General features: G+C 39.7%; 1 protein-coding gene across 1 annotated transcript; it reads left to right on the top strand.

Moving 5' to 3' along the window:
- The first annotated feature begins 4,308 nt into the window (after window positions 1-4,308).
- LOC118334102 (noelin-like) lies at window positions 4,309-10,852 on the top strand. Its single transcript, XM_035669927.1, has 6 exons — window positions 4,309-4,522; window positions 6,611-6,760; window positions 6,892-7,047; window positions 7,541-7,760; window positions 7,916-8,022; window positions 8,449-10,852. The coding sequence occupies exons 1-6, from the start codon at window positions 4,457-4,459 to the stop codon at window positions 9,109-9,111; spliced, it is 1,362 nt and encodes a 453-aa protein (XP_035525820.1). The 5' UTR covers window positions 4,309-4,456; the 3' UTR covers window positions 9,112-10,852.
- Window positions 10,853-15,245: the final 4,393 nt, after the last annotated feature.

The raw sequence follows: 15,245 nt of genomic DNA on the forward strand, positions 1-15,245 counted from the left end.
AAGGTCCCTTCCTTCCTGCCTTCACTTAAATATGTTTAGCATTTTTTAATGTAGGTAGATCAGTTCGACTCGGTCATTTTGAAAGTAGCTCACGAAAAAAGTGTGGGCACCCCTGCCCTAGATCCACAAATGGAATCAGACTATCGAAGGACCAAAAGATCCTTCATTGTTTGGAAGTTAATATGTTCTATATAGCCTAGTTTGTTTCATGCCCCTGTTTACTGTGTTAGTGGGTATACTGATGTTTCATTTTGTCTCCGTTTTTCTTAATGAGTGATGCAGTGTAATAATGTGAGAATAGCATCTTTGAATGTGAATGGCCTAAATAATCCAATTAAATGAGGGAAAGTACTAGCAAAAATCAGAAGAAAAAAAATTCAAGTTCCAAAGAGGAGTTGCCATGAATTTCTAACTCTTAATTTTGAAGACATTAAAGAACCAAGCAACAAAGAGGGGAGGTATGTAATTGTAAGAGGGAAAATGGCTAATAATGTAGTTACTTTGGTTAATATATGTGCCACCCAATTCTGACAGAATGTTTCTGAAATTACTCTTTGAAATTATAGCCTTGGAAAATGAAGGAATTCTAATATGTGCAGGGGACTTAAACACAATTATGAATGCCAAATTAGACACAAGAAATAAGACCCATTTGTCAAAACTTTCTATCTGAACTGGGATGTTTGATGTGTGGAGGGAACTCCACCCATTTGAGAGGGACTATACACATTATTCTGCTCCACTCTCAGTGTACTCTTTTTATGAACACAATAGACCAATATAGAATAAAGGAATGTAAGATAGGAATAACAGATTTGTCTGGGCACAGTATAATTTACCTCAACATCCATCTAAATAGGAGAAATAAAAATACACTGGGGAGATTAAATGTTGGTATGCTGAATAATAAAAAAAAAAATACAGGAAGTTAAGTGAGAGATTAATCGCTGCATAGAGGAAAACAAGGACAACCAGTGGATTCTACCATACTATGGGACACAGTTAAGGCCATAATGAGAGGGAGGTTAATAGCAAGAGCATCTATAGCAAGACTCGCTACTACAGAAGGTTCTCCCAGCACACACTTTTTGTCCACCGCACACACAATTTAGCCTACTTCTAAAAGTCCATTCAGGTCTGTGTGTGTCTCCTCCGTCATGTGTGTCGGCCTTGAGGTCCTGCACACTACTGCCTTAAAAGAGTTGAGTGATTACTTCATGAGTACCAGCTGAGATAATCAACTCACCTGGCGCTGCGCTCACAAGCCTTCCCCACACCTGTCTCCTGCAGCTTAGTGCAAATCACACCCACCTCCACAGCATCAATTAAAAGCTGATTAAAGAAATAACACTGAAACAACAACATAAATAAAATAAAAATGTATCTGTTTTACAACAAATAATCAGAGTAAGATGACAGATAGATGAAATCTTAAGCCAAGAGGTTGAGAAAAAACAGATTTACTAAAAAAACTTTCTATGAATCAGGCCCAAAAGCAACCAAATGTTTGGCGAGATGACTTAAGGCCCAGCATACTTCACATACAATACATAAGATCAGAGACCCTGTCACAAAACAACTACTATTTGAACCTGAAGAAATAGAAAAGGTTTTTAAAGATTATTATGAAAACTTATATTCCCAACCTACTGCAAAAGAAAGTGAAATGAAATAATTCCTTGACTCATTGAATTTACCAGCTATTAGAGAAGAACACTGAATCACGAAAGAAGGAACTAGATCACGGAAGAAGGAACTAGATGCCGCAATTAGTAGATTAAAATTAAACAAAATACCCTAGCAAATGGTATAAAACTCTTCAGGGATCTCCACTACTCCTGAACTCTTTCAGTGTAACCCCCTCTGGAAAGAGGCCATCATTTCAGTTATACCAAAGGAAGGGGAAAATAAAGAATACTGCGAATCCTACAGACAGTATTTCGATTCTAAATGTGGATTATAAGATTTTTACTTCAATAATTTATAAAAGATTTGAAAAGTTTTTGTCTGACTTAATAGATGAAGATCAGTCAGGCTTCATAACAGGTAGGCAGACTCAGGATAATATTAGGCATATCCTACACATAATAGATCGAATGAATGAAAAAGTGCCATTAGAGTACCTTACATGTATATTACATTCAAAAACAGACCAATTCTATAAAGTGTGGGAACTCTATTTGAACTATGTAGAGCCTGATGTCTCTAATATCATGCTGCAGGGATTGTCTTGACTGCTCAGCACATTATTACTGTAACTGTAAAGTATTATTTATATGGATCTGAGTAGGTGTTGGTTTTTTTATTTGTCTTGTTTTGTTTACTTGTTGTTTTTGCTTTTTATTTCTGTGAACCATATTGTGTAACCATCCTTTACTTGTAAAAGTGAAAAATTAATAAACATATTGTTAAAAAAAATTCAATTTCTGTAAACTTTAAAGGTGTTGATGTGTTCATGAAAACGCACATTATTAACTAACATTATGACCCTTTGTTGCTATATGCAGTATATGGGGTGCTACACACAGTAATTAAGATACGGCAATATTAGTTATCAATAAAGAATGTGCAACACTTTGTGGTTCACAATGTGCCTCCTTCTTCCTTCCAAGCTTTGCTTGCACATTTGATGTGAGCTTTCCAGCGGATTTTGTGGTTTATTATACCATGGTCTGGCTGAATACTGTCCATTACTGAATAATCTTATTTTTCTTTTCTGTGGTCAGTGACTGTAGTATAAGAGTATAGTACTCTGCAAGGTGTCAATAATCAGGAATTAATGGACTTTGAGTAAGCAACCGGTTCTGGCCTTGATGTAGTCCATTAATTCCTGATAATGGACACCTCATTTGTTCAAATTTAATACTAATTTATTTATCTCAAACCACCTTTTTAATGTTCTTATTTCTAATATGAACTCCTCCAAAAGCTGCTGTTGTAAATCCTCCGCAAAACAAAAAATGTAATTTTACTTATTTATTATTCATTTCCTATGAAATAACACCTAGTTTCTTCTTCTCTCACTGAAATGTTGATTTCTGTTCAACACTGTGTATGTGTCAGATGGTCCTCAGCAAGGTTCACACACACACACACACACACACACACACACACACACACATACACACGCTCAATGCAGATGGAGATGTTGTTACCATGACAACCAAACGAGGAAAATGATGATTAATTTAGAGACATTTTTCTCCTCCATCTGTTTCTTTTTCTTCTCTTTGTGTCTCATTTAGACAGACAAACCACTATGACCTCTGACCTCATCCTGTTTTCAGTCTGAACATGAAGAAGACTGATCAAAAATTTGTTTTTTTAAGTGTCATAACTGGAGTAGTCAGACCAGATGATCTGATGATGGAGGACTCCAACCTCTTATGTCACCTGGTCTGAGGTTCAGGCAGTTTTCTTCACTTCATCTCAAAGAAAAAACAGTCAGTGAGGACAACCCCCCCACCCCCACCCCACTGTGGAAAATATAGAAATATCTGAGAAAGCAGTAAAAGGAGCTCCATATTGATCAATAGTTCAATCAGACTAGTGACAGCCTCATACTAAAGTGGACAGCAGGGTGGGGGAGGGGGTGGGGGTTGAGAGGAGTGATGGGCACAAACTAGCCAAGGCATGGTGAGAACCATATGGACAGATTGACCTAAAATCTGTGTTGAAAGCAGGAAGTCTTCAGAAAAACAGAGAAAATAAAAAATATAAATCCACTGAGACATGATTTAATGATGAGCACTCTAAAAGGAGAGGGTTTTTTAAAGGGAGAGTCTTTAAAAAGACTTTACTCAGGTCTGACTGGGATCTACAGGAGGAGGATGTTTACACCATCTGTGAGGGTTCTTCAGTGGATCCAAGCTCAGATTACACAGAACCAGGTTCTTGTGCTCAGAGAACACAAACATGATCAGTCTACAAGCAGGGAAACAAGAACTGTGATATACTTAGATTTGATCTTCTTTTTCACACAGTGGGAGGTTTTCTACAGCACGGCAGGGTCTGCCACTTCAGGTTTTTACTGTGACAATGGAGGTTATTTTTAGGGCATGTGTGGGGGAGCATCTACCACTAACCGAATGTACATAGATCACATGACCACCATTAGACACACACACTGTGAGCTGGAGGATCTTGTTTCCACTTGGTTGATTTTTGGCGTCACATCAGAGAAGAAGAACAAGAGGGAGGAGAGAGAGGAGGGAGGGAGGAGGAAGAGCCAGGAACAAGAGGCAGATAGGAGGGAGGAGGAGGAGAGCAGAGAGAGGAGGGAGGAGGAGGAAGAGCAGGAACAAGAGAGCAGAGAGTAGCAGAGACAAATAGATATATAATACAGATATATAGATATAGATATAAATAGCTATAGATACAGATACATGTACAGATACAGATAGAGAAATAAATATACAAATATAGACACATAAATAAGGAGGTGAATATTTGACAGATGGAGTCTGAAGAGAATCTGATCAACGTTTTCCTGCTGCTGTTCATCGGATCGCTGCTCACTGTGGTACGTTTTCTTCTCTATATTAGATTCTACTGGATTCTGTTTTATGATGTTCTAGTCTATTATATTCATATTCTACTGTGTTCTGTTATGTTCTATTATATTCATATTCTATTATGGTATATATTTATATTCTACTGTGTTCTATTATGTTCTATTATGTACTGTATATTTGTCATCTAGTTCTCTGATGTTTCTGTTTATTAGATTTTATGTGAGAGAACATTTCCGGTTTGTGACAAATTAAACATCTGATTAGATTGATCTGATCTGTGGATTATTATATAAAATTTACATGGATTGAATAAAACTGTAGTGCCTTGCTCAGTGACTCAGAGGGGATAGAACCTGCACACAGACCAGTTCTCTAAATTGGATTGTGTTTAATCATCAGACATGAATAAATGTGTCAAAAATCCGTATTAACAGATTTCCGCAAATTAGTTCATTAACAGACAGGATTACAGCCAGAAAGGCTGTACAGTTACTACTACAGTTTATACTACTACTGTTAATACTACTACTACTACTACTACTACTGACACTACAGCAGGAATACTACTACTGCTTATAATACTGCTACTGATACTACTATTACTACTACTACTAAACCGATAAACATAATATAATTGCGTAAGATAATATGAAACTGTAATAAGAAATAATGAAAGAATGTCCATAAACTTTTCAGATACATTTTCTCTCTGAAACTGATCGATTGATGAGGTTTTAATCATCAGGACTCCAGTATGTACCTCTGCTTCCCCTAATGCTAACACAGTTTCTTTACTTTGTTTGGTAGAAATACTTTCAGTCCAACTGCCTCCTCTCTGAAAATCATTGTTGCTCGGATCGTCATACAGCTTTTGTTCACTGTAGCCCTAATTAGCTTCAAGATGTTGTATTAACAAGTTGCTTTAAAGTAAGTGATGTGAGAAGAGAAGAAGACCAAGGTTTGATCCCTGAGGAATTCCACAGAATATCAGAGTTCCTCAGGGATCAAACCTCAGCCTTTTTTCTCTCAGAAATACATCATCATTAAATGCTGCTGACACTCAGTTCTATTTAATTAAAATAATTTGGATGATTAACAGACACTGCAGAAGGCCTTTATTGATCAACCAGTTTAACCAGTTTACCACAATCTGTATATCCTGCTGGTCTCACTCAACTGCTCAGAAACATTCAAATTATACAGAATGAAACGAATAACAAATTAATATGATAATATATTTATTTTGTGTGTCCATAAAACAATTTTCTCACTTCATGTAGAAAAAATCCTTTTCTGTTCAACGGAAGTAAACTACCAGTAACCAACCAGACATATTTTCTTCAAAATCACTTTGATTAAAGTCATAATAACTTTATAATTTACTATCAATCCATAATAACTTTATAATTTACTATCCATCCAAAAGTAACCCTAACCCTAACCCAGAGTTTGAGTTATTTTCTTTATGGTTCTGAATTATGAGCAGAAAGACTGAATACTAAATGAGAGAATGAGAACAGTGTTTGTATTTTAACACATATTTAACACATTCTTTCATTTTCAAGTCTTCAACACATTTGGTCAATTTAACATTTTTAACACGTTTAGTTCCAAACTTCCATCATATCCAGACTTCATCCATCCTCCTCTTCTGCTATTTTTTTATGCTCTTTTTGGATCCTCAGTATACATATTCATATATGTATGTATATGTGTATGTACATATAAATGACTTTATTTTAACTAATAAATAAATAAAGGATAAGAGAGTTGATTCCTGCTAAAAGCAGCTGCTCTCAGTTCAGTTTCACTGCTTCAGCAGTCAGATATATACTATAGTATATAGTACAGTGTATAGGACTGTATGTAGTACAGTGTGTAGTACTATATGTAGTACTATGTAATGATAATAGCAGGACTGGCAGGTTTGAAGATTGAAGTCTAACTGGCAGTCTCTCTATCTTTCTCTCTGTTTGATTGATTTATTAATTGATATATTTTCTGTGATGATTGCAAACAACTGTGTACTGCAGTAATTACAGTCATTAACATTATGTCCATCCTCCACTGTGGTCCTCTGATTTCTTCTCTAACAGGTAGGTCCTTCTGCCCCTGAGGAGGGCTGGCAGGTGTATAGTTCAGCTCAGGACTCTGAAGGTCGATGTGTTTGTACGGTGGTCGCTCCTCAGCAGACGGTCTGCTCCAGAGATGCTCGAACCAAACAGCTCAGACAGCTGCTTGAGAAGGTAAAAGAAACACTGCTTATAAAACTACAGATGGTACTGCTGAAAGTATTATAATATATATGTATATATGAATAGATGATGATATATATCATAAATAATTCATAATTGTATGATGTGTTTGTGTCTTCCAGGTTCAGAATATGAGTCAGTCCATTGAGGTTCTGGACCAGCGCACTCAGAGAGATCTGCAGTTTGTGGAGAAAATGGAAGTTCAGCTGAACGGTCTAGAAAACAAATTCAAACAGGTGGAAGATGGACATGAGAACAACATCGCTAGACAGTACAAGGTACCACCCACATCATGACATCATGGCTTAAACTGTCAATCAACAACTCAAAGCTCTGTGTGAACTACATACAGAAGACTGAGAACGTGGACACGGTGTAAGTTTATCAAACCTATGGGTGAAACCATCAGTGAGTTTGATATGTTACCGTGTATCCACAGGGAAGCAACACGAACTGTATGTTTGCTCTTCGAGATGTTGTTTTATCCATGTAACAACAAGTAATTGCGTATTGAGCTAGGAGTACTGCTGATCCATATTCTGTACTTGGGACAGAGGACTGCTCTGCTAATGTGCTGCTAATGCTAACCCTCACTACAATATCAGTCTGAACATGTTCAAATATCTTCATGATTTACACCAACTCAACTGAGCACTGTGTTATTAAAGTTATGATCTCATTTAGAACCAACAAAAACCTGAAGCTTAGTCCACCATGTGAAGATTGATGTCCACAAATTTCTCTTGTTGATCTCTTCTGTTTGTCTGTCAGTCCATAAAAGCAAAGATGGAGGAGTTACGTCCTCTGATCCCAGTCCTGGAGGCATATAAAGCGGACGCTCTGCTGGTCCAACAGTTTAAGGAGGAGGTGGCGAATGTGACAGAGCTGCTGGGAACGCTGCAGGAACAAGTGGGAGGTCTGGACTACCAGGAGCTCCACAGCCGAGTGACGAGCCTGGAAGACAGACTGAGGGCCTGTATGCAGAGGCTGGGTGAGTAAACGACACTCTAATAAACAAACAAACACACAGGAAATAAACACTGTAGTGAGTAAAAAAACTAATATCTTTTTTTTTAAAAGTCAGCTGACCTCCAGTGATCGGCAGCTGTTCCTTTTATGTTGTCCACCTTGCTGTTTGCGTTTCAGCATGTGGAAAACTGACAGGAATCTCTGAGCCCATCACCATCAAGACCTCTGGATCAAGGTTTGGATCGTGGATGACCGACCCGGTCGCTCCCACTGGAGACAACAGAGTGAGAATAACAACACAACAACAAGAAAAAAACATCAGTAACATAGAGTGTGAACTACAACATTTCTACAGGCAGGGAGGCTCCATTTAAAGACACCATCCAGGTGCATTAAGGCATTCAGTCTGTCACAATAACAACAGTCCAGAAGAGAAAATAAAAAATAAAATAATATATAACAACAGTCAATGTTCCCTCCGGATTGAGATGAGTCCAGGTTTTCTTACGGGTCAGGAACAGCCACAGATCACGTCAAAAACAGGAAGAGAAGCAGGCAGGTTCATAGTTAGCATTAGCTGCTAATGGTGAAGTTTTACTTGATCTGAGACTACAGTAATTATCAAACATAAAGATTTTATTTGTATAGTTTATGTAACACAGTCAACACATTATTCATTGATTTTTATATTTTTCTTTCTTCCCTTACAGGTTTGGTACATGGATGGTTACCATAACAACCGCTTTGTGAGGGAGTACCAGTCAATGTATGACTTCATGATGACAGATAACTTCACCTCTCACCGGCTGCCTCACCCCTGGTCTGGTACTGGTCAGGTGGTTTATAATGGATCCATTTACTTCAACAAGTTTCAGAGTCACACCATCATCAAGTTTGACTTCAGCACATCACTCATCAGCCGCTCTCGACAGCTCGACTTCGCCGGCTACAACAACATGTACCATTATTCTTGGGGGGGGCACTCAGACATCGACCTTATGGTGGATGAGGGGGGGCTCTGGGCCGTCTACGCCACAAATCAGAATGCTGGAAACATCGTTCTCAGCCAGTTAAACACAAATACTCTGCAGATCATCCGTAGCTGGACCACCAACCACCCGAAACGTAGTGCTGGTGAGGCCTTCATGATCTGTGGAACCCTGTATGTTACCAATGGATACTCGGGAGGAACTAAAGTATACTATGCCTACTCCACCAACTCCTCCACCTATGAGTACATCGATATTCCTCTGACCAATAAATACAGCCACCTCTCCATGCTTGACTACAACCCCCGAGACAGAGCGCTATATGCCTGGAACAACGGCCACCAAGTCCTTTATAATGTTACTCTCTACCACATTATACAATAAGATTAAAAGGTACAAGTCCTGTATAATCTTAGACTCTACTACTTTACACAGTAACAGAAAAAATAAATTCATTAAAATTTGAGAATAGAAAAAAACCCTACATCCTTTAGATCAGGCGTTGCCAAACTTTTCCCCTTACAGGGCCAAAATGAAACGTAAAATCACGGGCAAAAGTCAAACACCTATTGTATGATATTGTATTGTTTAGATTTAAAATGGTTCTAGCATTCCAAGTTCCCTTAATTGACTGACTGTGCAAAGTGTTAGTCTTCCTGCTGTGCTCAGATCATTAAATATAATTAATATTTATGGATCCGATATATATTTAAAGAAAAAATAAATTTATATAACTTTTTTAATTAATTTGGACTTTTTTTCTCTAGAAACATCTGGTTGGCCAAATCAGACATTATGGTGTGCCAACTTTGGGCAGCCCTGCGTTAGATAAATCCTCAAGTACATTTTTGACCACGTGTTGTTTGAAGTTTGATGATACAAATGCACTTCAAGTGTAAACACACATCACATAGAAATTCAACTTTCACAATAATAGACACTCAAATGGCACTGAAGAATGCTACACATGTGTTATCAAGACTTTTTTCTGTGAGTGATATTTTCTGACTTTATGAAATCAGACGTACTGTTCTTACTCTTAAGTAATAATAATAATAATAATAATAATAATAACTTTTCTTACTGTTGTGCACAGTGATATAAAACATTTAGGACTATTTCTTTTCTAATAATTCCCTAATTTTTAAAATTAGTTGTTGTAGGTTTAGCAGGTTTACCCCAACATTTTTCTCTCCATCTTTTCATGTGGTTTTACCACACACAAAGAATTCTGGGCGATGTAGACCCCTCAGCAGCCTCATTCACAAATCTGGTCCTCCTCAGCTGGTTTCTGAATACTGCTGAAGCTACAACTTAAACATTAGAAATATAATTCTTTTATATTCTGTGAGTGTTTGCTGTTTATGTATATTCATCAACTTCATGTTAAAGTATTTTTTCATACAACTCTCAATTCTTCTGGTCTGCTGGTACATTCAGTCCTTAATTCCAAGCATTATCTGCATCCGTCCATCTTCAGCTCAGGAGCCTCCATCACCAGGTCAGGCATGTTGGTCAGAAACATCAAATGGATGTAAAAAATGTGAGACTTGATTTAATTCTACAGGTCCAAGTTTGAAACATATACAGCTCAGTGATGATTTGTCACGTTTGGAGGACTTCGGTTTTTTCTGGTTTCTTTTGTTCTTCATTTCTTTTGTTCTGGTACCTTCATTTTTTTCGTCCATTTTTTTTACACATATACTAAATATTTGAGTTTTCTGTGTAAATTTGATCTGCGTGTAGGAGTAAGTGAAGACAACACTGAAAATATATGAATTTATTGAAACTATTGTAGTTGATTTCAACAATAACAGAAATTTTCTATTGTTACTTCTTTGTGTTTTGTATTTCAGATACAGATTCGTACTCTATTTGATGTCAGACTTCTGCCTCTCGTTCCACAGTGCAGTAATTAAGTGTTATGAACTGATGGGAAAAGCAGGAGATGTTTTATTATACAACAGACTGCATGTAAAATGTTAAAGGATTGCTCAGTTTTTGTAGCCACTAGCCTTAACAGCTGATGAGTTTTGGATTGTATCACAATCATGATGTTGCTTTTTTGTTTATTTATTAGTTGTTGATTTTTTACAAAAGTAAAATAAATAAACTTTACAGCCTACCGCTTCTCTTTGTGCGTTTCAAATGAGGTGATGTTGGTGTGAAATACTGTTACAAAGTACTGAATCAATATTAAAAAAAATTCTTACATCTTCTTAAGGGCCTTGCAATGCTGTATGTTTTTAACTCAACATATTTCAAAGCTGATGTCTGTAGTTCTCTCACTGGGGTAGATATAGTGTGGGCTAGATGAGTTGATTGAAGGCAGGTGAGGAGAATGGGAGAGTTGATGAGTTGATTTCAGAAAGGTGTGTGGAGAGAAAACACAAGGAAAAGGCAAAGACACAGCCATGGCCATGACAGGTGGTCCTGTAGATTTTTGTTCCTCTTGTAAACCGAAACTATTTTGTAGTCCTGGAGCAGGTTTGAGTGTCGTAGTTTCCTTAAGGAGTTGTTCTTGATGTGTTTGTTTGCTGGCATACTGTATGCTGAGTAATAATAATAATAATAATAATACATTTTATTTAAAGGCGCCTCTCTGGGCACTCGAGGACACCGTACAACACAAAAAATAATAACAGTAAGAAACAAGAAACAGATAAGAAAAGACATACAGTTAAGTGGGGTATTGCAATTCTGAAAGGTGAAGTTTTTAGTCTTGATTTGAAGAGTGTGAGAGAGTCCAGGTTCCTGAGGTCCGGTGGGAGTGAGTTCCAGAGTCGGGGGCAGAGCGCTGAAAGCCCCTGCTCCCATGGTGACGAGGCGGGTGGAGGGAGCAAGTAGGTGGACAGAGGAGGCAGATTTGAGGGAAACGGGAAGGGGATCAATGTGGAGGAGTTTGGACAGATAAGGAGGGGAAAGGTTAGGATTGGCCTTGAAACTAAACAGGAGAATTTTTGTAGTCAAATGCGGAGTTTTAACCGGGACCAGTTGGGAGTTGCTGCAATACAGGGGTGATTGGTGGATGGAGGGGGTTCTGGGAGATGATTCGAGCTGCGAGTTCTGAACCAGTTGAAGTTTAAGGAGGTATGTGGGTAGACCGAAGAAGAAGAAGAGTAGGTTTGTAATAAGTGGAATAATTTTCCTTTTGTCCTCCTGTGTGGTTATTTAGTTCTTTCTAATTTGTCATAGGAAGAACCTGGAGTACCTTTGTTTTTTAATCGCTTTAGGTTAGGGTGTATGGGCTTTTTAAGCGTTATACTCCGCGGTTTCCCACTGAGGACACTGGCACCCCTGGGTACCCCCTTTCGTCAGGCAATAGGCGATACAGTGGCAACCTTCAGACATTGGTCTCAGCATGCAGCATAGCTTTCTCCTCACAGGCAACGGGGTTAGGCTTTTAGAGGGAAGCATTTCTTCACGACTTTCAACCAATTAGCCGAAATGGGCACGGGCACCGCGCCACTTACCCGTGTTAGCTCCACTATCTCTCCTGTTCTGCTTCTCAATTAACACCTGAATGGCTGTCATGTTCTTGTTTAATGGTCCAGGTTACCATCTGCTGGTATCCGTCGGGTCTTTAAGAACCTTTTCCTCCTCTCGCTCTCCCATTCACCTTCTCTTCTTAAAGCCGTCTACCTGATCTTCGATTCTCGAGAGAAGGCCGACAACCACAGCTCCGGCGCGTCTTTCCTTCTTTTTCTGCTTGGCACGCAGAGCTGGAGCCTCCCTATCACAACTCATAAGGCAGAAAACAATCAAGCTGCCTGTATCCCGGAACACGTATCACTACAAAGCCGACATATATAAAACAGACAAAACATACACAATACAACACACCTGCAAATAAAAGAACACAATCTGCTAACAAGCCTCCGGGATCCCACTCTGCGCCTCACACCGCTATAAGCCCCATGGTTTTTGTATATCAGTTCTTTGGTTTTCTTTGTTTTGCCTGTCTATTCGCTTCATTGCTAGAAAAACACCGCAAAAGCGTGTTCTTTAATCAGACAATACCCGCCTAGGCTTTAAACAGATTCACACCAAATTACACTCCATCCATGCGTTATAAAGTTTTAGCGCTATTTTTGGTGTATGTTCTAAACTCATTCAGTCCCATGGGGAAGGAAAAGTTTTCACATCCACCCAATATCCATCTCCTCTCAACACTCACAGCTCTCTGTCCCTCTGACCAATTCCTCCTAATCCAACACTGATATACACGTAAACTTCAACAACATCATGATCTCGAAGATGTATATACCAATTCTTTTTTGTTTCTGTCCTCTCGACCAATCCATACAGGTGTTGTTTTAAGCGTTGAGAGAGTTCCATTTTGGGTTTGTCCAACACTAGTTTATGACAGAACCATCCACACTTAGTCACACTACACCAAATTCTTAGATTCAGATTCAGTGACATGATAAATGGGAAACCTTCACTCTGAATACTATTATACAACTGATATGGATTGGTCGTTTAAAAAGTAATGACAAAAAAAATATTTTTGATTGTGTGCGTTTTTTCAACCGTCCGGCGGGTGAGAGTACTCTCGATCCCCCGACTGCAATTAGTTGGCTCCATCACACAGTTTTGGAATGTTTCTTAGCCACTTTCCATGTGAGGGACTGTTAAAAGAACACGTCATGCCAGCACAACGCTGAGTGTTCTGTAGGTTTTCCTGATGGACTGTTCATTTCCTCAAATAGTGATTGTACTGTCCGTGGGAGTTGCTTGAGAGAATGTATCTGAGGTAAATAATTGGGCATTTGAGAAGCTTCATGCCATTGCCCATCAGTTGTTGTAGCTGTTTTTCATAGTCTCCATCACGATTCTGTCTCAAACAATATTTAATCCCAACCTGACCAAGTACCCACTCGGCTGAGTCCTTGGTGCAAGGATTCGGCTTATCAAGACTCCCCCCTGAGGTGGTGAATCGTGGGCCGCTGGGAAAGCCTGTCAATTTGGCACTGATGCAGTAACTGTGTTTAGCGGATTCTGGACAGTTACGAGTCCCCCCAATCATGCACCACCGGCTCCTCCACCTCAAAAACCCATTTTTCGATCTTCTGGGGGGCTGCTGGGGTGGCCGGATTGGCGCCCATCTTTGGGTTCCTCTAATGCCCTGCTCCTGAGCCCAAACTCCCCCCAGGGGGGCGGGGGAGCCAGCACGACAGCCCATCCACATTAACCTGCGGGCCCCAGCACCCCCACAGTCGCCCAGTCCATAGGTCCGACCAGCCATGCTCCACAGGCCCTGACCCCCCTCAGGGGAGTCTGAGATCGCTACCCAGACATTCGGAAACCACTAACATTACTAACAGAAAGTGTCTCCTCTCTCCTCATTCAAAGAACTCCCCGTCAGGGTTAGAGATAAGGGAATACGGGATAACGTGCACACGTTCACGACCATTGGTCCTCAATGAGCTATCTTCTCCCTCACGAGGAAGGTGCGTACGAGACTTCAAACCAAGCTTCATCTGGTTCATTTTTTCCTAAGGACTCTTTGGGCGCCACTATGAACTTCCTGTGATAACCCAGAAGTGGGCGCAATTACCGGAAATGCGCCATGCTAAAATCCTTCGTATCTCGGCACAACTGAGGTCGTGAGAGACTCTGGAGCCACGTCCAGCGTGTTCAGCCGCTGGCCGTGGAACTTATGTGGGCGGCACGCCCCATTTCAGTCTCTCCGACGTCTCGGCCCTCCGGGAGTTATCGAAACGAATTTAAAAAATACTTGCTATAAACAATTTCGTTAATTCATCAATATCTCGAGAAATCAAACCTCGTAGAAGACTTCAAACGCAAACATTCCGTCCACATATAATCGCACGGCTTTCCAACGTTACGGACGAGCTTCTACAACTTATGGTTCATGAGATACAACTTATTTTAAAAAATGTTCGTACACTTACGCACATTTCCCTACGCCCTAAAATTTCGAGACTGGTACCGTTTGGAAAGGCCATGGTCGATTTAGTGGTAAACTTGGTTGAGGTTTCTATGACCTTTTCCTATCAAGAGATAAAAAAATGAATGTACATAAATTAAACATTTAACAAAAACATGGTAGAATTTAATACCAAAATGCTGAATTAGAAGTCCAAAAAAAAGCCTATTTCAGCTCATTCTTGGCCCAGACACAGTGGTATGGAGGGTGTTGCTGGTTGCTCGTTACAATGGACTTTGATGAGGTTGCACTGAATGCCTGTACCCTGCTTGAGGCATACAAGGTCATATGCCAGCCCCCTCAAATTTCCTCACAGATGAGGAGTTGAGGGTTGGCTTTCTTCCCCCGCTCCACACCCCTCACCCAGCAACACCCTGTGTTATCAGGTCAGATGTGGACGGCATTGGATAGAGTTGAGATCCCTGTTTACAATCGATCCAGGGATCCACCAACTCCTTTTAGGCACAACGTTACTGCAATTCACACCTGGCAGTACATTAAACAAGCACTTCAACCTGCCGAGTTCTCGCAGAGTGTACTCGATCATGCCCCCACATCCATGGTG

Source organism: Morone saxatilis, unplaced genomic scaffold (genome assembly GCF_004916995.1).
Source record: "Morone saxatilis isolate NCDOM2014 unplaced genomic scaffold, NCSU_SB_2.0 Contig22, whole genome shotgun sequence".
Lineage (NCBI taxonomy): Eukaryota > Metazoa > Chordata > Actinopteri > Moronidae > Morone > Morone saxatilis.

Excerpts from the sequence above, each read along its gene's own strand:
- LOC118334102 (XM_035669927.1), top strand. The coding sequence starts at position 4,457 with ATGGAGTCTGAAGAGAATCTGATCAACGTTTTCCTGCTGCTGTTCATC. Across the intron at positions 7,048-7,540 it reads ACATCGCTAGACAGTACAAG|TCCATAAAAGCAAAGATGGA; the intron begins GTACCACCCACA and ends TTTGTCTGTCAG. Across the intron at positions 8,023-8,448 it reads CTCCCACTGGAGACAACAGA|GTTTGGTACATGGATGGTTA; the intron begins GTGAGAATAACA and ends CTTCCCTTACAG.